This window comes from Penicillium hordei (assembly GCF_028827395.1).
Source record: "Penicillium hordei strain IBT 12815 chromosome Unknown utg000002l_segment0_segment0, whole genome shotgun sequence".
NCBI lineage: Eukaryota > Fungi > Ascomycota > Eurotiomycetes > Eurotiales > Aspergillaceae > Penicillium > Penicillium hordei.
This window is the reverse complement of record NW_026623143.1, coordinates 1,678,179-1,701,154: the sequence shown is the minus strand read 5'-3', so window position 1 is coordinate 1,701,154 and position 22,976 is coordinate 1,678,179. Positions and strand designations below refer to the sequence as shown.

The following is a 22,976-nucleotide window of genomic DNA, read 5'->3' as shown; positions in this document are numbered from 1 at the left end:
GTCAATTATGGATTCCGTGCTAGAAATTATTGTGAAATTTTGCCGTTAGTGGGGTGGGGTCAAGGATCATGTTGAAAGAATACCAGTCTGTATGGATTGTGGATCAAGGGAGACAACATCTAGGGAGTATACGAGTGTGTGTAGAGTTTTGGCCCTGGATAAATGGAAAATTGGACAGTGGCGTTTTACTTATGATATTAATGAGGTGGAACTATGGATGTGATTGTAAATTTTGTTAATTAAGGATGAGCTTTGTAGAGCTGTTCGTTTTTTTGTTTCTGGGGCTTATGCTATGGTATCACGAGAAGGCTAACGCTGAATGCGGATTTTCAAACAGCCTTCCAAAAATTGTCAGATGGAACGGTTGTAGTCACAGGACATGGTATCCGTTTAGAGTGTGGGTTCCATAAGCTTCTTCAGCTTACGGAGAGAGAGTGGCTTGACTAAATAATCGTTGACACCGGCTGTCACTGCTGCTTGCTGCATAGTATCCGAAGCGACACCTGTAACAGCCATGATGCGAGAGGGTTGGAGACCATGGTCCTTTTCGTATTGTCGAATCTTGCTGGTTGAAACCAGCCCGTCCATTATAGGCATTGATAAATCTAGAATTGACAACCACGACCACGCAGTTAGCAATTTCCGGATGAGGGGAGTTCAGAAAACTTGTAAACTAACCCATCAATATCAAGTCATATCTTCGACTTGAATTTTCAACCTGCTCCAATGCAATCAGTCCATTAGAAGCCAAGTTGTAGCTACAACCAAGCTTTCGCATGAATGTAGCCATGATCTGTTTCATGTTTATATGTCAGATCACAAGGAATGGATTTAGGGTAATGATATACGGGAAAGCGAGGGCAATCTTTGCACAACCGAGTTTGCAGCGAGCCAACTTACTTGGAGGTTGATATTATTGTCGTCTACAATAAGAATATGCATATTGTTCATTTGACCATTCGATCGGATTGGCACGCTCCCGTTAACAGGACTTCGGGAGACCAATTCAACTGGAGGTTGCTGTGAAGGACCTTTCCATGTTTCCAGCAGGCTCAGTGGGGTAGATTTTAACGGAAGAATTTCATGCTTTGTTGGTAGAACGGAAATTGGAGCTTCAAGACCGCTGGTTTGAGCTTGTGACTCGCGCAGATCCATGATTCTTTGGGCGGTTTCATAGATCTTCTGAGGTCCATATCTGCATCGAGAGTTAGCTTAAGTATTTGCGAAAATGGTGAAGTCTGGACGTACGGCTGTGACATCAGGATGGCATTCAGAGGAAGAGGGTGGGTTGGTGGGGATGTCGCGCTGGCCAAGACAATAAAGAACTTGAAATGATGGCCGGCACTTGCAGTTGAGGGTGATTGGTCATTCAACATAGCGTTGAATTTTGTCTCCTCAATGACCGCGATGTCACCCTCTCCCTTCTCAAGTGACTCTGCTAGTATGGTATGCCATCCTAGTTGTACCATGAAAACATTGGCGAGAGTGCTTTGAATAGAAAGCTTGCGTTTTGCATCGGAGCTCAGGATACCAGCGGGCGTTTCCGTCAAGTAAGGATAGTTGTTGAACCCAATGAGACATGCCTTCAGACTATCCTTGTGTCTTTGAATTCCTAGCGAGGAAACATCGTCGAATAACTTAGCGGGAACATGGTCCTTAGGACGCTGTGCGGGAATATACACATCGACCTGGGTACCAACTCCGCTTTCGCTCTTCATTTTGAGATCACCACCTAGGAAAGTCACTAGCTTGTACACGACGCTGAGTCCAAGCCCAACACCCTCTGATAGGGCGTCTTCCTGGGCGAATGGAGAGAACGCCGAGTTTCTAAGAAAGTCTTTTGATATTCCTTGGCCTGTGTCTGTAACGCGAAGATGAACAAGGTGAGTGTCTGGTTGAGTCTGAACTGGGCCTTGTGACAATGACACCTCGATGAGGCCGGTCTGCGTCCATTTAATTGCGTTACCGAGGAGATTCATGACTATTCTCCTCCAGACACCAGCGACTGATTGGATATTCCAAGAAGTGGACTGCTCAATGTTCACAATTACTGACAATTCATCCTCATGTCGAGTAACACGAGGGGTAGGTTGAAAGGCTGACGTTCCAATACCTGTTTCGTTTGCAAGAGAGGAGATAGGCCCAGGTACCTTTCGGCCGGTATGGACGATCGCAGCGACTTCTTCAACCAAGGAGTCGAGGTTAAATTCGGAGACAAGGGATGTTCCAGAATCTTCACTGTTGGTTACGCTGACACTTTGCATGGTTGCCAAGTTGTTGATTTTACAGTAATCCAGCCTAGTATTTGTCAGTCCAAGGTTTCGTTCAACTAACCGTGAATATAACCTACAGGTGATCTATTATGTCCAGTAAGGTTAGTCCTGATGTTGAGATCATATTCACCATGTCACGGTGCGCAGTCTGAAGCGGAATATCACGCAGCAACTCTGCGCTCGCGAGAATTCCGTGTAGTGGGGAGCGAAGCTCATGACTGATAGAAGTTACAAAGTCGAATTTTGAGTTTTCACTGGCGGTCCAGTGTATCCGAGATACTTCGGAAATCATAGAATCTCCAAAGGCTTTAAAGTAGTGCAGGTCTTCTGTGCCCAAGGGACGATGGCTTCCGTTGACCCAAACGAGTGTACCTGCAAGCCATCGGGATTTGTTCCAATCCCATAGAGGGTAGAAAAGCACACACTTAGCTTCAGGGAGCTGACGAGCGAGACGATGGGAGATTTCCTGAATTATTTCGGTATTAGGAGCAGAGATCTCCGAATTGCTACTTTCGGACTCCACAGGGCTGGCTAAATTACTCCTGCTGTCTATGTTGAAGATGTGACCATCTGGAAAGTGTGTGATCAACGAATGCAGTAACTTTTCGTTCACTTTGACTTGGAATTTCGAGTCAGTGTTGCTCTTAGCTGAGCTGCAGCTTATAGCATGGCCCAATGAGCCGCAGTAGTTTTCTGTATTTTTGGGCGAATTTGCATTAGGAAGACCCCAAGGGCTCGCGCGTGAAGCAATGAGAGAATCTGGCTCAAAATTCGACAAGGCATCCCAATCATCATGCCTCCCAGAAGATTGGCTAAAATTGAGTTAGAAAATGTCGATTATCCAAAGAAAGAGTGACTAACAATTGCGGGTCATTTCGGTGGGCATCAAGAAAGACCACGCCGTCCAGATCCAGAGATTCTTTCAGTATAAGACTGGCACGGGCAAAAATTGCAGCTATGCGTTCAGTGAGAGGCACGTTGTCTGGCAGTAATGATTTCGGGGGTCCTTCTACCGAAGGGGGAAGCAGTTCAGCTCGGTCCGAAATTTGAGAAAGCGATGATACCAGTGTACAGTTTGACGCGGCAGGTATGTTTCGAGATAATACTGAGGTTTCCTTTCCATTCAAAGTTGTGGACGATGGTTGATCAAGGGGTGAATAGACACCAATATCCTCTTCTGTGGACAAAGAATCGAGCGTTCCACCCACATCGCCTCGGGTGGCTATGAGACCCGAATCTCCAGAATTGAGCTTCTTCGCAGAGGCTTCGATCTGACCTTGAGTGGAGGAGCTAGTGGGGTCAAATTTCGAATGACTTTTGACGAAATTTGTCAATCCTTTGACTAAGTTCTCCGAACGACGATGGTATTGCACGATCCGCGCATTTTCAAGGTGGTTTGAAATCGAGTCGGCGATTTCCCGAAGAGCAGCCACATCTTCATGTTCAAATTTCGTTCGTGGCTTGTTGTCCACCACGCAATATGAGCCTAGTACGAACCCGGAAGGGCTGTACAATGGCACCTCGGCGTAGAATCGAAAAAAAGGCCAGCCAAGCACATACGGGCGATCTTTGTAGAAATCATCCTTGGTAAAATCGCGAATGATGTTGCATGTCTGGTTGGCCGTTATATTTTCCGTGTCTAGTATCCGGGAAGGATCTTGTCCAGTGAAAAGTCGAATGGCGTGGGGACACACTCCCCATTCCAAGTCAAGTGTAGTTACACCCAGGAAGATGCCATCATCTGGGCGATGAAGATCTTTATTTCGAAGAGAGATCGAGGCGGTTGCCTCCGAAATAACATGCTGACTTTCTCCGTCGATGATTGACACAAAAGACCGATTGCATCCAAAGCGATAGACACCCAGTTGTGTTAGGGCCGTCAAGGTGATATCGGTTGAAAGACGAGGGGGGGATATATCCTGTGGGACCTCATGTAGTTCGGGGTCTGAGCTTGTAGAGACTGGATCAAAAGTACAATAATATCTGTTGAGATCGGGGGATGCGTTAGTGGAGATCGCAATCCTAGGGCGGGGAAGCAACAAACTTTGATAAATCCCGGATTCTCTCTTGCTCAACATCCACCGACTGACCCATATTAGATGGGTCAGCTAATCTATAGCTGGTCACTTCCACATAGGTAGTTAAGAGGTTCTCAAAATATGAGATGTTGTCAAAATAAGAGAGCTAAAAACCGAGTTCCAAAAAAAAAAAAAAAAACGGGTTAAACCTGTTTTGGGGAAACCAGTGTCCAGTGGGGCTTAGTGGTTCGGTAAGAACTCCACTTACTGGTCTAGACTTTAGTTCCATATCATCCTCGGTGCTTCGCTAGTCCAGGAACGACCCCAGCCAATAAAATGGTGGCTTCGGGAGCCGGGACCTGGATGGAATTTCTGGGACAAGTCTACAGAGAACTGTGACCGAGAACCTGTTTGTATGAACGGGGGCCTAATGAATGGGGCTATCCAGAAGGTGCATGAGTCAAAGTGGTTCAACTGCTGTAGGCGACATGCGCCCGACAATCAAAAGCGCTACGCTTCTCGAAAAGGAGCTGATCCCAATAAAGTAACAAGATGGGAGTTGCATCCTCGCGGGAGTGTAAACACCGACTTGGTGGCATTGCTGCTCAAGCATGACGCTAATGTGAATTGTAGAGATTGGGAAGGCGCCCCTGCTCTTGTTGCGGCTATGTCATTTCCAACAATACTTGATATGCTCCTATCTCGAGGAGTAGATTGTCAAGTGGCTTTCATGTCCCCTAAGCTTAACTCAATCGAGTGGGCTATCGAGAGTGGAAATGTTGCTTTGGTTCAAAGGCTGCTCGGCCACGGTGTTCCACTGGAAGTATTCCTAGAAGCGGCCCGGGTGAGAATGATACTGATCGCAGCAGCTACAGGAAGGGTATTTATGCTTCAATTCCTGCGTCAATATGGTGTGATACCTGTTCCCAGTAATGAAGAAGCGCAGAGTGCAATGAGATCTGCTATGAGAAGGGGAGACTCAAAACCACAGAATATCTCCTCAATCAAGGATTTGACCCGACTTACACGGCCTCTGAACGAGGGACTTGTTACGAAAACGGCGACGACTACGACGACCGCCCCAGATCTTACCTGGGAGATGCTGCTGAAGCTGTCGACCCTGAAGCGGCAGAAGCGACCGTTGACGTACTTCTGTGTCATGGTACGGATATAGGCAAAGTGGAATTACCTCCTCGTTTCTGGCCGATCCAGACAGCAACTAATACGTACTAAACTTAGAAGCAATTGACTTCCCTTTGCCTACTCCTGGAAGGAGCTCCTAATCCCCTCCCCAACGACAGGTTTGGCTCGTCAATGCTGGCACAGGCAGCGGAAAAGAAAAAATCACAAAAGAGCCATTGAGCTCTTGATACCATTTGTCGATAAATGCGGCATCTCCCTCAATAATTTGTATCGTAGTCTACTCTTGGTTGGGGAGCTATCAAAGCAATGGGAGAAAGACTGCTTCGAGAGAAGGTGGTGTACCATCAGGCTCTGGAGGTGGTGGAAGAGGTATCCTGTACCCACATGAGGGCTGCATACATTAGCCCACTTAATACACTTGACTAAATCTATCAATAATGAAGCATGAGAGAAATATCCGCGGTAGTTATACGTAGAAAGGTCTTCTGTACATTTATACTTTTTATCGCCATCGTATATTGATGTAGAGTCTACCCTGTGCTATTATTCCCATTCATAGTTGTGATTCCATAGTTCATTATCATCCTTACACCAATAATACCGCGAAGACAGAATATGTAACAAAAACGACGTAAAACCACATCCGAGTGGTATCTCACATACAACGTGCCTTATATCATTTGAACCAGATAAGCCTGATTTCTTCTATTGGGCCATACTGCATCAACATCGGAGATCCTGGTTTCAAGATCACTCGGACACTAGTGTCCAATTGCAATCTACGTACAGAGTATTCCCCACATTCAAGGGCAAAAGAAAAAGAACGAACACGGCACCGAAAGGACTAACACTTCTTCGCATCTGTCTCCTCGACGCTAAACTTCTCCCACGCAGCCCGATCAAATCCGTTCGGACGACTAGACCGCTTGAACTGATTATCCACTCCGCCAATAACTGCAACTGGCTTCACAACCTCGATATCCGCACCATATGCGTGCGATGACCATAGCTCTGTCAATGGCTTGCGGCCTTCCGACTCAGAACCTGCAGGCTTGTACAGGTGCGGGAACCGCTCCTGCATGCTCTTCAGCACAGTTGAAGAGATGCGGTCAACGCTGTCGCAGTGACGCAACTTGAAGAAATCGGGCGGCTGCACCTTACGAAGCTCCTCCTGCACATCAGCGGGGTATTGGCCCATTGCAAAAAGGAGAAGGTCGTAGTGCATAAGCGAAGCTTTGCCGTGGTACGAGCCGCCAGTCTTTGCGCGGTGATAGAGGCCAGTCAGCGCGGCGATGGCACCCATGCAGCCTGTGCCGTAGTCGGAGACGGGGAAGGGGGGTACAACGGGGTTTGAGAGCCCCATGAACTGGCCTTGGGCCCATGCGATTCCAGTAACCTGTAGCTGCAGTTAGTATTGATCTGAGTCCTCGGAAAATTGGATCTGATCACTTACACAGTCTGCGATCTGCTGCCATCCAGCACGGCCAGCCCATTCGCCTTCGTATCCGAAGCAGTTTTCATTCACGTAGACGATTCCTTTGCCGCGCTTCTCGGCCAACGCAGCCATGGCCTCTACTCCGTAACCAAGCTTATCCAGTGCTCCGGGGCGGTAGCCATCCACGATAACGTCCACATCATCCAGGAGTTTTTCAAACTCCTTTCGTCCAGCCTCGCTCTTCAAATCAAGATCTGCTGCAAGCTTACCCATGTTACCATCAACTTGGAAGAATGGCACATCGGAAAGGTTTGGGCTAGTTATCTTCAAAACATCGGCACCATATTCGGCTAGGATACGGGTAACAGTCGGGCCGGCGATGATACGGCACATCTCCAATACCTTGACGCCTTCGAGAATCTTCTTGCTGCCGTTGCGTCTAGCTGGAAAAGGTGTCGAAGGAAGATCACCAGGCAGCTTGCTGACTTTCCATGCAGGCTCCTCGACGTTGAGCTTTCCCTGTCAAAGGATTAGCTTGCTTGCTGCAGTCAAATACGGCGCTCTGTAAAACTTACATGGGGGGTCTTAATGAAGTCCTCATGCTTGTAAGCAGTCACACCAGCCTGGCGTCTCTCTTTATTCATCTCTTCAAGCTCTGCAGCTGTGTATTGCTGTACCTTATTCTCAATGACCTTGATGATTTCTTCATAGTCAGTCAGGTCTGGTCGTTGGCCCTCCAGCCCAATCATGTTCAAGGTCGTCGTGGCATCCAGCGAGCCGTGAATATGGAAGTACTCGTCTGGGTTCTTAGTCTTGTAAAGATTTGCCGACATACGTCGGTAGCCGTTGGATTGGGCAGCCAGCAAATCCGTATCTATTACAGTCAATATTGTCTTGTCGTTTCATAAATCAGTGTACACCAAAATACATACTCTTCAGCTTGGATTTCACAGCCGGGTCCAACTTTGATAGACCATCCACCTTTGCCATGTAAGCTTGACACCCGAAGGCAGTAGCAGCTTCGAGATTGACTTGAATGCCCCGAGGTTCCGCACCAGCACCAAAGCGCAGGTCGGCAATGGCGGCGGCCACGGAACCCTCGATGCCTTTCAGGGCAGCGAGAGTTTCGGTCTCTTTAAAAGGAATGGGGAAGTAGATTTCATTATGACTGGTAGAGAATGAGACATGATCTTTGTTTGCAAGGACCTCGTGTGGTAAGTCGAAGCGTTCCGACTGCTCGCACAGCTCAGAGAAAATTCGACTAGTCTCAAGAACCGGAGAGTACATGCTGCCTGTTATGTTGCTTCTTTCTCTCTGTGTAGATACCTGCACTTGGATGTTGGTTGAATGGAGCTTCACCTTGATTTCGTCGATATCAGATCAACACGAGCCGAGGGTGCCACGGGAGAGTCTGTAACTACAAAGCACGAGATGCGCAGAAGGCTTGTGGAGAGTGAGGTAAGAGTAGGCCGGCTATATAAGGGTCCATGACGACTTCTGATAATCGGCTCCCGAGAGTTTGGCCGTCGGGTGGCCACACCCGCCCCATTACCCGTCGGCTTACCTCTTATGTTGGGATTTACATACCACTACTTGGCGGCAATTATAAGAATGACATGCTAATTTTGTTCCGACTTTCTCTCTCCACTACTTGCAGCCTCGACATTGTCTCAATAGATGACGGGTACAAAGCACACCTCGAACAATCAAGCTGTACCCCGCACGCTGCAGATCCGAAAAAGAGAGCTATCCCGCCCCGGGATCGGATGTGATAAGATCGGAACAGTCACGTGAGAAATTCAGGTTCTTTAATCTTTGAGAGAATGTACAACATACGTATCTGTTTAAGAAATGATCAATATTAAAATTCAGGTTGTCTTGCGAATTGGTTATTGAGATTGTTTGACTGATTTGACAATGGAATGAGGCAGGAAAATGGACCTTTAGTCAGGGCACATGATATATGTAAAAAGACAAGTCCTGATTATATCGCCCCTAGTTCGATAAGCATTGCAAAAAATACTTCGTTCGTGATCCTACACCAAATTTACCTATATTATAGCAATTCATAGATCTCTCCAGGGCTCCGATATAACCCCTTCTTCATCTAGGATCGCTCCATGTGATCACGTGACCTCTAAAATGTTAACCCCGAATCTCCAATCTCCGCGCTGTTGTGACTTTTCCAGTAGATGACGATGCTACTCCGAACCAAACTGCGGCCTAGGGTGTTGCGGCTTACAGCCTATCGCCCGACCCGTTTCAAGTCCGAAATCCCGTTCATTCGCATTCAAGATGGAACTTTTTACAAGAAGTATCCAACCGCCGAAGACCCGTCCAATCCACCTCTATTCCCGAACCTGAACTTCACTCTACCCGCTATTCGCGCTCCCGGCTCAACCAAGGCGGCACCTTTGCAGCACTGGGCTGTCATTGGTCCATCTGACCGAACCGACTTCCTCAATATCCTCCGCGGCGAACACATCTGTATTCCGCCAAACGCACGTTCATATCCATACCTCCTCACAGACGAGATCGCTGCCAAGGACCCACGGTTACGTGTTGTGGAAAATGCCGTCCAATATGTTGGATTCAGTGGTGAGGGCTCGGGGGCTATTGGGGGAGTCCGTGGCGCATACCTCAGTGCTCGCTACGAGAGTTATCGGGAGGAAACCGATTGGACCCTGCTGCAATACTTGCGTGGCCAAACTTCCCTGAACCCAATGGAAGGCGAGGAAGAAGGCACGTTACATGATGAGGATTTTCTCCGACGGACCGTTCGCAGTCTTGAACTAGGAAATCTGCTCACCCTGCCAGTCTCGAGTCTGAGCAATGGTCAAACCCGTCGAGCGCGAATTGCAAAGGCGATTCTAAGCAAACCAGAGTTACTACTTCTTGACGAGCCATTCAGTGAGTATTTCGAATTCACATTTGATGGCTATGACATTCTAACCTCTGTTTAGTGGGATTGGACCCGGTGGCAGTGAGAAAGATCTCTAAACTTCTTCATCAGCTAGCGAAGAAACACGCCCCACGGCTTGTTCTGGCTCTGCGCCCCCAGGACAAGGTGCCGGAGTGGATCACACACATTATGGTTGTGGGTAATTCCCATAAGGTTCTCTTGCAAGGGCCGAGGCTGGTTATCGAGGACACACTCAATGTCTGGAGCTACGTTGCAAATAAGTCTAAGCCGGACTCTCTGCCCGAAGAGCAAACACAAATATTGAAGAAATGTAAAGCAGACTTGAAGGCTGGTGTCTTAGACCAAGAACTGCTTACGGATTTGGTGGCGCATACGACTGCTATAAAGTCCTCAGAAGTACAGGCGCCATTGGGCGGAGAGCCAGTCATTGATATGGAAGGAGTTCATGTCCAGTATGGGGACAAGGTAGTACTCGGTGATTGGCAGCAGAACGTGAATGGTGAAATTAAGGATGGGCTCCACTGGCGAGTTCGTCGGGGGCAACGCTGGGCGATCCTCGGTCCCAATGGCTCAGGCAAGACAACCTTACTATCAATGATTACATCCGACCATCCGCAGGCGTATGGGCAGCCTGTCAAACATTTCGGTCGATCCAGGCTTCCGGAACCTGGCAAACCAGGGATTTCAATCTTTGAACTGCAGTCCCGCATTGGACACTCATCACCGGAGATCCATGCATTCTTCCCGCGTCAATTATCAATCCGCGAAGCGCTTGAGACTGCCTTCGCCGAGACCTTCCTATCAAAGCCGAAGCTGAACATTGAAAGAGATCAAGACATATCTGCAGCCCTGCATTTCTTCAAGCCCCAGCTCGATCCAAACTACGTCACGAGCGAGGTGCCAAAAATATCGACTGCTGGCCTACCGCCCATGACGAAACGGACTCACGTCAGGCTCGAAACATATGCATTAATGGATCACGTTGTTGGGTACGCGGATGAAATTCTCTTCAGTGAGCTCACCACCGCGCAACAACGTATTGTGCTTTTCCTCCGGGCAATTGTCGCCAAGCCGGACATTGTTATCCTCGACGAAGCTTTCTCAGGTCTATCTGCAGCACAGCGTAACAGGTGCTTGCAATTCTTGGAAATTGGCGAGAGACCTAAACGCCGTGCCCTTAATGCCCAACCCCGTTCTCTAACGGAGTCGAAATTCCGGTGGACTGGTCTCTCGGAGGATCAAGCCTTGATCATGACTAGTCATGTGGCTGAGGAGATTCCTGACAGCGTCCGCTACTACATGCGACTGCCGTCTCCTGCAGGCACGGTCGATGCACTTGATTTCCGCTTTGGCATTCTACAATCTAAAACTACTCTCAGACAACCTCAGACCTGGGAGGCGGCCTGGTCCCCTCCAGAGGAGTTCACCAAACATGCCCGCAGGACGTGGCGCCGCAAGCAACATACTTTGCCGGTACAGGATATGACTGAATTCGAATGGTGGTCGATTTAGACACATAAACAATTAGATTTCATCTGGGATTTTTGGGGTCTGTATTATAGAGCTTCTTGTACATTTAATTAAAATCCCAATTCATCCGTGACAGATTAAACGGTCTTTTTCCTAGGTGTGAGTCAATATCAATCAAGCAGACCAAATCATCCACTCGCGAGTAATCAGACTCGCCAAACAACTACAAATGCATACTGAAACTGCCTCCGTATCACTAGGTCTGTATCTCACAAAAGTCCACCGTCATCTAGTACCACCTAGGGGATTCCCCCAACAAAACTCGACTCGGCATCAGCCAATTCCTCGCGAGAGCTTTTGTCACTCCTAGGCTCATCTTCCCTTCCGTCTTGCCACGTTGAGCAATGGCGACAACGAAGCGCCTTTGAGCAATTAGCCCAGGCAAAGCACAGATAAGGTCAAACCACTTACGGATTCACCGATATACTGCTTGCAGTATGGACACCGGACAGTAGGCTTGATGATCTTGTCGTGAAAGATCCACATGTACAAATGTCCGACCGCGTACAAAGTGAGGCTGACACCCAGGAAGTTGAGAACTGTCTCAATAAACACTCTGCATAAACCTGTGTCAAAACTAACCCATAGATTACCTTCGATCAGTAGCTGAGGGAGGTAACTATACATACCCATAAGCCAGAACCAGTGCTCCATCTTCTCTGGCTTGGCGGAGGGTATTATACCCATACTGCTGGTCGAAACTCGGACCCTTGGAGAGGACGGCAAACTTCTGATCCATATTTCGGTTCAGAAATGGCAATAAAGAGACAATTGGCAGTACCACGTCCGATACGAAAGACGTGACGACTTTGGTGAACGCATTAGCTATGCTTTAAGTAGGATATATATGTTAGCAGGGTGGTTACGTTATTATGCAAGAGGGAGAACTCACATCAAACCCAACGCAACTTCGAGAACATTATCCCGCGCCGCGAAATTGATAAATCCATCCCAAGCATGTCGCACTTGCTCCTGGGCCTTCTGGCCAGTACGTAAAAAGACGTCTGTGCTTTCGTCGAGACCGCGCATGTTTGGTCTATAGGGCAGCGTTGTTGCAAATCTCGTAAAGTTGTAGAGCTCAAGAGAGCAGATTCAGGCAAAAGCCAAAAAAAAAAAAAAAAAGTTAGAAAACGCCTCTCAAGGGGCGCCTTTATCGGAGCTTTGGCGTCCATGCGGGTCATGTGGGTTAGGGCGCGGGGATGCAATTAGGCTATCTTGGCGCTTCCTTATAGATGCAGTACTCCGTAAATGTGCATTCATGTAGCCCACCATTAAAAGTTCAGGTGCACTATAGCCACGCTGGTGTGAAAATAAAAACCTACCAAGGTGTGAAGGCGTTGCTTGTTTGGCCCTCGAAATGGCTGAGTTGATGTTTTGGTTATCCAAGTACCCAGTACACAGCAGTACGCGGATGATTATGCTTTGTGGTAAGTACCTAATACCTTGTCGCGGGATTAGTGCAGTCATCTTGCCTGGCCTGAATCCGGTATATATGTATTCATTAATTACGCAGGTCATCCATACACTATGTAACATCTTCTAATGTTCAACACCAATCCGCAGGCCGCCGTTGAAGTCTCTAAAATCACCCCTCAGGGTTCCGATACCGTCTCTCCTGACTTCCTCCACTAGCTCCTTGACTTTAGGCGCGATGCTCTCCGGCGCAAATCCAAAGTGCTCGTATGTCTCCTTTGAAGGAAGGCTCTTTCCAAAGCTGTTCATCGACACCGAAGCGTCAGCATAGCGCTCCCACCCGTTGGAAGGGTACGCCTCAATCACTACAGTGGGCTTCCCAGCGCGCGTCTTCAAAACCGACTGCTTGTACTCCCGCGACTGCTGCTCAAATAACCTAGTGCAAGGGAAAGAAATGACTCGTGTCCTAATACCATGGTCGTTAAGAAGCAATTCCCTAGTCTGCATCGCGTAGCCCATCTCAGACCCGACTCCGATCAAGGTTACATCAAAATCACCGCCCTCTGCCTCGGCGAAGACGTATGCGCCCTTGAGCGTGCCCTCACGCGAAGAGTTCTTGGGGTACTGGGCCAGGCTCTGCCGGGAGAGTGAGATAACAGTAGGCGTCTCGGTGGCCTGGATGGCGGCAATGTAGGCGCCGGCCACTTCTTCTGCATCGCATGGACGGATGTAAAGAACATTAGGCATGGCGCGGTAGAGAGCGGCAACGGCAATGGGTTGGTGCGTAGGTCCGTTTTCACCAACGCCAATGCTGTCATGGGTGGCGATGTGAATCTGCTGGAGGCCTTGAAGTGCGGCCATGCGCACACCGGCAGCGGCGTACAAGTGGAAGACAAAGTATGTGCTCGTCATGGGGATAAAAGTGCCTTTGTTGAAGGCAGAAAGCCCGTTGGAGATGGAGCACATGGCGTGCTCGCGGATACCGTAGTGGATATACCGGCCGCTGTAGTTTCCGTTCAGGCCACAAGTAGTTTGGAGTTCAGGCTAGTTCTACATTAGGATCGTGCTTTGAGACCGGAAATAGAAGTCTGAACATAATGTACTCACGGATTGGAAGTCGACTTTGTTTTTGTAGGAGACATTGACCGAGGGAGTAAGATCCGCTGTTCCGACCAAGAATGAATTTATACTTGTGGCGAGGGCGTTGGTTACGACGCCGGCTGACTTCCGTGAGGCTGTTGGTGTAGTAGGCTGGTCTTCCGTGCGAGGAATGCATTTAGTCCAGTCTTTGGGCATCTTGCCCGCGACACGGAGCGCAAATTCAGCCGCCAGTACGGGGTCTTCATTCTGATACTTTACCAGAGCGTTTTGCCAGCGCGCTTCGTGTACATCACCACGACCAGAAATTTCACTGAAGAAGTCATAGACGTCTTGGGGGATGTGGAAATGCTCGTCAGGATTGAGGTCGAATCTTCTCTTGAAGTTAGCCACTTCGTCGACTCCAAGCGCAGCTCCGTGTATGTTGGCAGTACCGGCCTGAGCAGCTCCGTAGCCAATAGTGGTGCGGACGTTGACAAAGGTGGGCTTGTCGCTCGATTTAGCGGCAAGAAGAACGTTTGAGATTTCTGGTGTATATTAGCAGAGCTTTCACCGCCAAGTTAAAGGAGCTCCGAGACTTACCAGCAACGTCCGAATTTCCGTTGTACACGTCTACTACGTTAAAGCCAGTGGCCCGCATCTTGGTGTTGATATCCTCGGTGTTGGCGATATCCGCAGTTCCGTCACATGTAACTGAGTTATTGTCGAAGATAACACAGAGATTGTTTAGTTTCCAGTGACCAGCAAGGGAGAGTGCCTCGAGACCAACACCTTCCTGAATGCAAGCATCGCCCACCATGCACCATGTCATGTTATTCACTAGCTCATGGCCGGGCTTGTTGTAAGTCGCGGCAAGGTTTTTAGTTGCCATGGCAAGACCAACAGCACTGGCTAGACCCTGGCCAAGGGGTCCAGTTGTAACCTCTATGCCCTCATTTTCGATTTCAGGGTGGCCGGGACAGACGGAGTCGAGCTTGGATGAGTGGTAAGACTTGAGCTGTTCGAGTGTCATGCTCTTGACGCCCACAAGATGCATAAAGAGATACTGCCACAAGCAGGCGTGGCCTATTATGATATCAGTTAAGTTACAAGTGGTTTTGCTTCTGCGTACAACCGGAGGGGCGTAGAGGACATACCATTTGAAAGAACGAAGCGGTCCCGGTTGAAGTAGTTGCAATTATTTGGAGAGTACTCCATGACATATTTATATAGGGAAATACCGATCGCAGCCATACCCATCGGAGATCTACGACGAGTTCCACTTAGCGCTGCACCGCAAACAAGGGGATTCCCGAAGAGGGTATTGACTTACCCAGCATGGCCTTCGCCGTACTGTTGGCATAGATCCGCGATGAAAGCTCGGAAGACATTCATCACCCGCTCATGCTTCTCTGCGCTCGCGAATCTGAGTCCATCAGCATCCCCATTGCCGATCGCTGAGACTGCCTTTACCGGCAGGTAATGTGCGGGCTTCTCGAGGTGTTCCAGCGAAGGTGCCATGGCGTAAAGTTCGACTGACTGCGAGATTAAGATTGACTGTTTGAGGATAGCACTTCGTTATTAGAAAATCCAAAAGGCTAGCGGACAAAATCGAGCGGAATGCCGATTCTTATACCCAGGGCATCATTTTATATCCATCGCGTGCCCCGGTAATCAATGTATTATGCCACTACTGGATCGTGGATGTTCGGCATCGAGAAGAAATCATGGATCACTCAGATCCGACAGTGCCAGTGAACCAACGAAGGGAAATTTGGCGACTTTGCACAAACCTCCTGTTGCCGAATGGTGAGCGGCCAATGTTGGTCGGGTATAATCATTCGCTTCGAGGCCAGTGGCCCTCGCCTCGAGAACCAACCCGCAACTTTGTCTCTAATACCACCGTCGAAGATGGGACCCTCGGAATTGGTTGGTTTGTCACGGCAGCTGGTGGACGTGCAGTCTTATGATGTGCAGATGGTGACCTGCCAACTACGGCGGTATTGCATCGGGCTGATCAAGCCGTTATACTATCAGCATCGCTTACGGTGCTGCTCCTGTATTTATTGTCTTTCCGGAGTACAGGCTTATTCATGCTTCGGTAAATCTAGGTTCTGATATACATTATTAATCTATACCAATATTCCTTCTTAAATATATGGTATACTGGTATCAGTGAGTACATATATGTAGCCATCTTCAAGAAAAATGACTGTCGAGCGGATGGTTCTATCCCGAACCCCGTCGGGATACTCAGAAAACACCTCGGTTATATAAGCAAAAATCAGGGCCTCCTGAGTATCCCCGAGCTGGACCCGACAATGGAATCTCCACCCCCAACCCCCAAGTGGGTCAGGCCAAGGCGGGGTAATGAATTCCGGGGAATATTTTTCACAACCTTGGCAGCTTCGAGACGAAGCCCACGGCAGTATCCCCGATGGATGTTACTAACGCAAAAGATTCAGAAGGCAACGCCACGGGGACTCGGCGTCGCCGTGTTAGAATATCTCGCGCCCGCGGATTGAGAACCAAAACAGGATGGTGAGTGGATACGTACCAGTTCGGAATGCCCCCTAAGCGAACATCAACCTCATTCACAAGCACGACAGCCTCACCTGCAGGGAGAGACGTGTGAAGTGCGACGATGGAAAGCCCACTTGTGTACGATGCTCTAAGTCAAATCGTGTCTGTCGATACGCCCAGGTAGATGACCAGCGAAATGCAAACGGATCCGGAGCCGACGATGAGTCTCTAAGGGCTCAATCGGATTCAAGGGAGGAGAGGATTGAAGCGTCACGTTATGGGAGAAGCGGTACCGATAATGCAGGCGTCGCTCAGGAGGAACTACATAGTTCCCAGGAGCAACAGCTGAGCTCTGGACCAACACCCTACTTTCAGGCTACCGGTCCAACCCCTGCTGAAGCCTTCGCCCCGCTCCAGCATAACGGCTCGAGCGAGACGCCACTGAATGACTGTTTGGGTAATGAGCAGACACTGTCCGGCCTTGACTCGAGCTTCTTGGGTTCTCCACTTTCACTTAGCCAGATACCCCTGCTCAACATATCCCCCGGTGAATGGTTCGATCTGGTAGCACGGGATGCCATCAACAATATCCAAAGGCTCAATGATGCTTCGACGGGCGACCCACGATGGAAGTTTCCCGAAATTGCCCTCTCGCGTAGACAGTCACCAGCACCTGAATGTCCTGTGGCTCATCCCGAGCAAACCGAGAGGGACCCTGAACAGCAGCGACGCACTCTGGAACATCGAGGTGACGGAGTCGAAGCCCCTTTGCTAGATTATCGTCAATTATCCCAGCCTTGGAACACGACGAGTAGGATAGAAATATCGGCACTCGACCTCAAGTTCTTTCGATACTTTATCGATGTTGTTGGGCCGATTCTAGACTTGTTTGATCCCGCTCGGCATTTCACTAATGTCGTGACGCATCTTGGAATGCGAAACACGGGGCTTTTGAAGTCGATACTCGCAGTTGGGGCTAAGCATATGTCTCTGGGTCTCATGCATGGGCCAGGTGAAAATGTATCAGGCGAGCATGCGGCTCAAAATGCGAATACTCGAACTTTGCTAGCAGCAGCGACTGACCTGCCATCAGAGTCAGACCTTGCTCTAACACATATAGCTACACAATATTACTACGAAACGCTTCAATATCTCTCGCAGACATTACTCTACCCACCATATGCGGAATCCCGTGAGATCTTGGCGACAGCCACCATGATCAGCATGTATGAGATGTTTGACGCCGACGACGCCTCGGCCAGTGGTGACTGGGAGCAGCACCTGCGAGGCTCGTTCTGGATACAGCGGTCTCAGGACAATGATGGTGAGTCCGTTGACGGCTTGAGGCGAGCCGTATGGTGGGCGTGGCTCCGGCAGGACATTTGGGCAGCCTTTCAGGCAGGACGGCCAACTCTTACCGTCTGGCGTGCTCGGAAAAAGCTCGAGGAACTTGATTCAGATGAGCTCGCAACACGGATAGTCTACATCTGCGGCAAGTGTGTAGAATATGCCGCATGGGGCGGAATGTCAGCAAATAAGGACACAAGACACAGAATGCAGCAGGGTGACCGGCTTCTCCGCGTACTCGACGACTGGCATAGTGTCCTCCCCGCTTCTTACCAGCCGGTCACCGTCGCTGTCGATCACGGCTCAAATACAGTGTTCCCATCTATATGGATCCATCCGCCTAATCACGCAGGCGCCATGCAGATGTACCATTTTGCAAGAGCCACCGTGCTGCTGAACCAACCCACGATGGGGGGACTAAATGCCTACTGTCTCCGCGAGAAACAGCTCAGTGAAAGTGTCAAGGTGGTCTGCGGCATCGCCAATGCGTGCCAAGAACATGAACCTGCAATAGCCTTTGTTAATGTACAGGCTCTGTTTGGAGGTAAATGCCTCTCATCATTTTGTTCCTGTCCTTTACTGACATAACCCAAGTTGGCCAGTTTGTTCGGTCGCCTGAGATGCAGCGCGAGTTGCTTCGTATCTTGGAGAAAATGCTGAGGATCAGCAAATTCCCCAGTAAAGGCCTTGTTACCAAACTCCAGAAAGCATGGCAAGTATAATTTATAGCAAAGACAAGGCAGGATTCTCCCGAGTAAATTAATTCCCTGGAAAATTATGTATACTAAAAGGAGTTTAATTGAGCTGATTTCAACGCGGACCTTTTATGGACCAAGACTAAATACAAAATGGACTATCATTATTCCTTCAATTGAACTCCAAGTCTCCTCACATGTGTTATCCGTAGATCACCTCTTTCATCATTATCATGGACTCCCTCCCTCACCACGCTCCGACAATACCAGCAACCGGAATATCGATACCCGTAGTGTAAGATGCACCGTCAGAGAGCAGATAAACGTAGGCTCCGCCGAGCTCTTTGGGATCAGCTAATCTGGGCATGCCGCCATAATACTGCATTTTGAGGTTCCAGTCCGGCGCCTGATTCACGAAGTAGGTCATAGCAGTTTTAATAAATCCCGGCGAGATTGAGTTGACACGAATGCCATGTTTGGCCCACTCCATAGCCAGCGTATGTGTCATATTCCGCACAGCACCCTTGGTAGCTCCGTAAGGAGCCGAAGGCGCCGCACGGTTAGGTCGATAACTTGTCATGGAAGCAGTGAAGACAATGGATCCCTTGATTCCGAGATCAATGAAGCGGCGGGCCACAGCAGTAGCACAGAAGTAGGCGCCAAAAACGTTGAGATTGAACAGTTGGTCCAACTGGGCGCGGCTGAAGTCAAGCGCCGGCTGGTGCTTTGTCATACCAGCATTGGCGATGAAGCCGTGGATGGCACCTCGTGCGGAGATGACAGCATCAATTGCTGAGTTGACACTCTCCTCAGAGGTGACGTCGCATTGGACGTAAGATAAGCGCTTTGGGTTGGCAACCTGCAGGGCGACAAACTCTTCACCAGGTTCGAACACGTCCAGACTGAAGATGGCTGCCGCCTCGTTGGCTAAGCAGACCTCTGCGATAGCTAGGCCAATACCTCGGTTGGCACCGGTGATGGCAATGACCTTGTCCTTCAGCGTAATTTTCCAGTCGTGGTCTGGACCTGGTTGCGTGTCAAGGAAGGCAGGGGCTGGTGCTGCGACTTCGGCAACAGGGGCGCCTACGGTGGTGTCATGAACACTTGGAGGCATTATTGAGAATATTTTTGTTTGCCGTAAGAATGAGGGACGATTGAAAGAATTGTTAAGCACTTGGAAAGGGAAGGCACCTTCTTAAGCCTGTCGTGGCCTTTTATTCAGCCAACCAACTCGGATATTGCCTAAATACATACCGAATGGTTCGGTATACTAGAGTCGTGTAGCGTCGGGGCAGTTGAAAGATCCCCACCCACGCGTTGTAGAGGACTGCTACCCCATGCCGACCCACGGTCACTTTCCGCGAGAATCAAGTAGGAGATCAAGCATGTCCTTCGAAGCGAGTCCTAACTAACACCCATGCAATGCCTGCACTGGCGGTCGAGACCGACCCTCGTATCGAGGCGCGGAGATCGACCAGCACCCACGTGGAGATGAGCCCCAAACAGTTTAGCTTCATGCAAGGCTTGTTTGACCTTGGAAAATGATCTAAATCCAAATATAACGGGACCAGGACGCAGAACGTTGCGGAGACAGCATTAAACTACTGCAAGTTGACCTATCAATTTTCTTTCGGCTCTTCCAATTGAAGTGTCGGTGGATGTCGTATCGTAAAATGAAGGGTCTAATCAATGGTGTTCACCTTAGCGATCCTAGTATAGGATTGCTAGACATTATAGATCATTTCTTCTAGACTTTGGCACAACCCACTCTAACCCGAACCCAAAATGGGGTTTGGGTTATAGCCAACTAGCTAGTTATGGAGCTTCGATCATATAATATATATTGCAAAATATGGAAGGATTAATCAATCCCCTGGTATGCCTATGGTTGGTGCTTGGGCAGAAACACCTCAGAACGGGCTCTTCCCCAATATAACTTGAACTCTCTCTCCAGCTCCTTTGTTCCCATCATTTAATACCTACATTCATAGTGCTTAAGACCTTTTTACTTCTGGGTCGGGGCATCAGTAGTAAACCCATGGACTCTGGCGAAGGCTAAGCTTCCAAGGTAGTCTCCTTAGTCTGCTTATTGACCATGTGAGTGAGAATACTGCTCAATGGCGCGGTATTAAATACCCCATGGGGTGATCAGACGGCAAAATATATTCCCTTCCGCGAAGTTTGGAAATATTAGACTTTCCCCAGTGGCTTGATTGGCGCTGAACGAGAGGCCCCACGTTGGCCTCGATGCGACCACACACGCCAATCGCACAAGGTTACCCCGACTATAGAAAGTGAGAAGTCGCGCTTGGGACGTTTTGGGGTGGATATGGGGAAAATGAGCATGACATATGAACGAATATCCGAATTTTTCTAGGTCCCAAAGCCCTAGCCTTGTATATCCGGGGTAGGGGATAGTACATACACATTCTGTAAGGAGGTTCATGTCCCACCTAACATTATTCTTTATTCTTCCAACCTTTAGCTCTTCCAACAAGTCATCATGGATCGCGATTCTGAGAGCCAATCGAAGGATGTCTCCTCTCATGAGGTTGAGACTGTGAATATCAGCGAGTGTATCTCGTTCAGCCCAGAAGAGGAGAAGGCGTTGGTGAGGAAGATTGACCTCACTCTCCTGCCGACTGTCTGGATCATGTACCTCCTGTCCTACCTGGACCGAACTAAGTGAGTATGAACATGTCATAGCTAGAGGTCTTGTACTTCGTCAGGGTGCTAATGGGCGTTTGTGTACAGCATCGGCAATGCAAAGATATCTGGCATGGAAGTAGATCTCGACTTGTCATCCAACGAATACTCGATTGCCCTGGTTGTCTTCTTCGTCGGATACGTGGCTTTTGAAGTGCCTAGCAAGTAGGGAAATCCTATCCTTCGTACTCATCCTGGATCATGGCCGCTAACTGCCCTTGTTCTGCAGTCTTGTTCTGGGTCGGTCACGACCCTCTATCTTTCTCCCATCCATCATGATTCTTTGGGGTGCATTGACTTGCGTAATGGCTGCTATCAACGATTTCACACATCTCGTAGTTCTTCGAGTCATTCTTGGATGTGTCGAGGCTGGCTTTGCCCCGGGTGTGATACTTCTCCTTTCATCATGGTACAAACAAACTGAACAGTCCAAGAGATTCGGTGTGTTCATCTCCGCGGCCGTCCTATCAGGCGCCTTTGGTGGCCTGATTGCTGCTGGTATTGTTGATGGCCTTGAGGGGGTTCATGGGATTCGTGGTTGGCGATGGCTGTTCATTATTGAAGGTGCCGCCACTGTCGGTTTTGCTATCATTTCCCTCTTCATTCTTCCCGATTTTCCGGGTACATCGCGACGTCTCTCTGAGCGCGAGAGGCAGATCGCTGTGGCACGCCTGGCTAGTCAGAATGTTACCGTTACCACCGAGAATACTGAGCACCTAAGTAACTGGGGTGCTTGTAAAGTAGCGTGTCAAGACCTTCGCACCTGGTCGTTCGTTATTGGATATATGGTTCGAACCCCCTTTTTTGTCGCTTATCTTTAACATCACTAACCAGGTCATCCTCTATAGGTCATCGTCGGTTCAAGTACCCTGACGTACTTCTACCCTACCCTCATAAAAGGACTTTTTGGAGACGCATCCGTCAAAGAGATTAATTTATTGACTGTGCCTATCTATGGCGTGGCATTTATCGCCACTGGTGTCACATCCTACTTCGGAGACAAAATTCCCAACTGGCGTGGCGTCATTATTGCCAGCTGGCTGACATTTTCTCTGGTTTGTTCGATTATTGTTTGTGCTGTGTACAATTTCACAGCTCGTTATGTTCTCCTGGTTCTCATGGCATCCGGCCTTTGGGCCACGAATGGAGGTACACTGGCCTACGCCTCCTCTGCCTTTGGTGGGATGCACCCCCAGGCCCGAGGAGTTGCTTTGGCTATGGTGAATGCACTGGCTAATTTGGCCCAGATCTACGGATCGGTACGTATCTCACTAAATCATATCCTTTGTTCGACAATAAAGCTAACTCGGAACGCACAGTACCTGTTCCCAGAAAAGGATAGCCCTAAGTATATCATAGGATTCTCTGCCATTTCGGCGATGCTAGCGGTAGGCATTGTTGACTTTTTGTTCTTGCATGTTTGGTTCCGTCGCCGCCAGCGTAACCAGTGATGATACTAATGTTGGACGTTGAACCGAGCCTGAAATATATCCAACGTTGCACATGAGTCTGTATATCTCTCGAACTATAGCTATGATATTCCAACTGAAAATAATTCCTCGCGTTGGCCATGGTTTTACGTATTGTTGAGCAGGAAAGGTAAATTCGGACATCAAAGGAAGTTCACCAGTGACGATCTGGGGAAACTGCGTAGAAGATAGTTAGGCTTCGAAGGATTGATATTAAGCCGGTGTAAGGCACATCCGGTAGTTACACATGTAGGTCTCAAGCTGTCCACCTACTACCTGAGCCATGTGTTTATTGAGTCGGTAGAAGCTACTTCCTTGTTTTACGCCTCCCCTACGTTAACACGAAGACCACGTTTATCTCGTCATTTGTGCTAGTATGACTAGCTGATCGCTTTGGGAGGGAATTGCATCTGATATATACCGC

The 22,976-nt window shown here is 48.9% G+C and overlaps 9 protein-coding genes across 9 annotated transcripts; 4 read left to right on the top strand and 5 right to left on the bottom strand.

Moving 5' to 3' along the window:
• Positions 1–390: 390 nt before the first annotated feature.
• On the bottom strand, positions 391–4,367 carry N7537_003929 (hybrid sensor histidine kinase/response regulator; the record flags this gene model as incomplete). The annotated part of the gene is made up of 7 exons (XM_056894987.1): positions 391–605; positions 679–793; positions 901–1,195; positions 1,249–2,298; positions 2,351–3,085; positions 3,135–4,233; positions 4,364–4,367. The coding sequence occupies 7 exons, from the start codon at positions 4,365–4,367 to the stop codon at positions 391–393; spliced, it is 3,513 nt and encodes a 1,170-aa protein (XP_056754735.1).
• Positions 4,368–5,021: 654 nt separating this feature from the next.
• N7537_003928 (ankyrin repeat domain-containing protein) lies at positions 5,022–5,653 on the top strand (the record flags this gene model as incomplete). The annotated part of the gene is made up of 2 exons (XM_056894986.1): positions 5,022–5,453; positions 5,531–5,653. The coding sequence occupies 2 exons, from the start codon at positions 5,022–5,024 to the stop codon at positions 5,651–5,653; spliced, it is 555 nt and encodes a 184-aa protein (XP_056754734.1).
• A 625-nt stretch (positions 5,654–6,278) lies between these two features.
• On the bottom strand, positions 6,279–8,156 carry N7537_003927 (CAIB/BAIF family enzyme; the record flags this gene model as incomplete). Its single annotated transcript, XM_056894985.1, has 4 exons — positions 6,279–6,830; positions 6,888–7,388; positions 7,445–7,743; positions 7,802–8,156. The coding sequence occupies 4 exons, from the start codon at positions 8,154–8,156 to the stop codon at positions 6,279–6,281; spliced, it is 1,707 nt and encodes a 568-aa protein (XP_056754733.1).
• Positions 8,157–9,067: 911 nt separating this feature from the next.
• Positions 9,068–11,304, top strand: N7537_003926 (putative ABC transporter; the record flags this gene model as incomplete). The annotated part of the gene is made up of 2 exons (XM_056894984.1): positions 9,068–9,779; positions 9,833–11,304. 2 exons carry the CDS (start codon positions 9,068–9,070, stop codon positions 11,302–11,304), a joined length of 2,184 nt encoding a protein of 727 aa, XP_056754732.1.
• Positions 11,305–11,561: 257 nt separating this feature from the next.
• Positions 11,562–12,351, bottom strand: N7537_003925 (uncharacterized protein; the record flags this gene model as incomplete). Its single annotated transcript, XM_056894983.1, has 4 exons — positions 11,562–11,684; positions 11,734–11,878; positions 11,952–12,152; positions 12,215–12,351. 4 exons carry the CDS (start codon positions 12,349–12,351, stop codon positions 11,562–11,564), a joined length of 606 nt encoding a protein of 201 aa, XP_056754731.1.
• Positions 12,352–12,861: 510 nt separating this feature from the next.
• N7537_003924 (transketolase family protein) lies at positions 12,862–15,333 on the bottom strand (the record flags this gene model as incomplete). Its single annotated transcript, XM_056894982.1, has 5 exons — positions 12,862–13,779; positions 13,843–14,360; positions 14,416–14,898; positions 14,970–15,079; positions 15,146–15,333. 5 exons carry the CDS (start codon positions 15,331–15,333, stop codon positions 12,862–12,864), a joined length of 2,217 nt encoding a protein of 738 aa, XP_056754730.1.
• An 800-nt stretch (positions 15,334–16,133) lies between these two features.
• Positions 16,134–18,404, top strand: N7537_003923 (Zn(II)2Cys6 transcription factor; the record flags this gene model as incomplete). The annotated part of the gene is made up of 4 exons (XM_056894981.1): positions 16,134–16,159; positions 16,219–16,353; positions 16,422–18,226; positions 18,277–18,404. The coding sequence occupies 4 exons, from the start codon at positions 16,134–16,136 to the stop codon at positions 18,402–18,404; spliced, it is 2,094 nt and encodes a 697-aa protein (XP_056754729.1).
• A 220-nt stretch (positions 18,405–18,624) lies between these two features.
• On the bottom strand, positions 18,625–19,491 carry N7537_003922 (uncharacterized protein; the record flags this gene model as incomplete). Its single annotated transcript, XM_056894980.1, has 1 exon — positions 18,625–19,491. The coding sequence occupies one exon, from the start codon at positions 19,489–19,491 to the stop codon at positions 18,625–18,627; it is 867 nt and encodes a 288-aa protein (XP_056754728.1).
• A 1,389-nt stretch (positions 19,492–20,880) lies between these two features.
• Positions 20,881–22,534, top strand: N7537_003921 (uncharacterized protein; the record flags this gene model as incomplete). Its single annotated transcript, XM_056894979.1, has 5 exons — positions 20,881–21,062; positions 21,132–21,248; positions 21,313–21,871; positions 21,932–22,342; positions 22,403–22,534. The coding sequence occupies 5 exons, from the start codon at positions 20,881–20,883 to the stop codon at positions 22,532–22,534; spliced, it is 1,401 nt and encodes a 466-aa protein (XP_056754727.1).
• Positions 22,535–22,976: the final 442 nt, after the last annotated feature.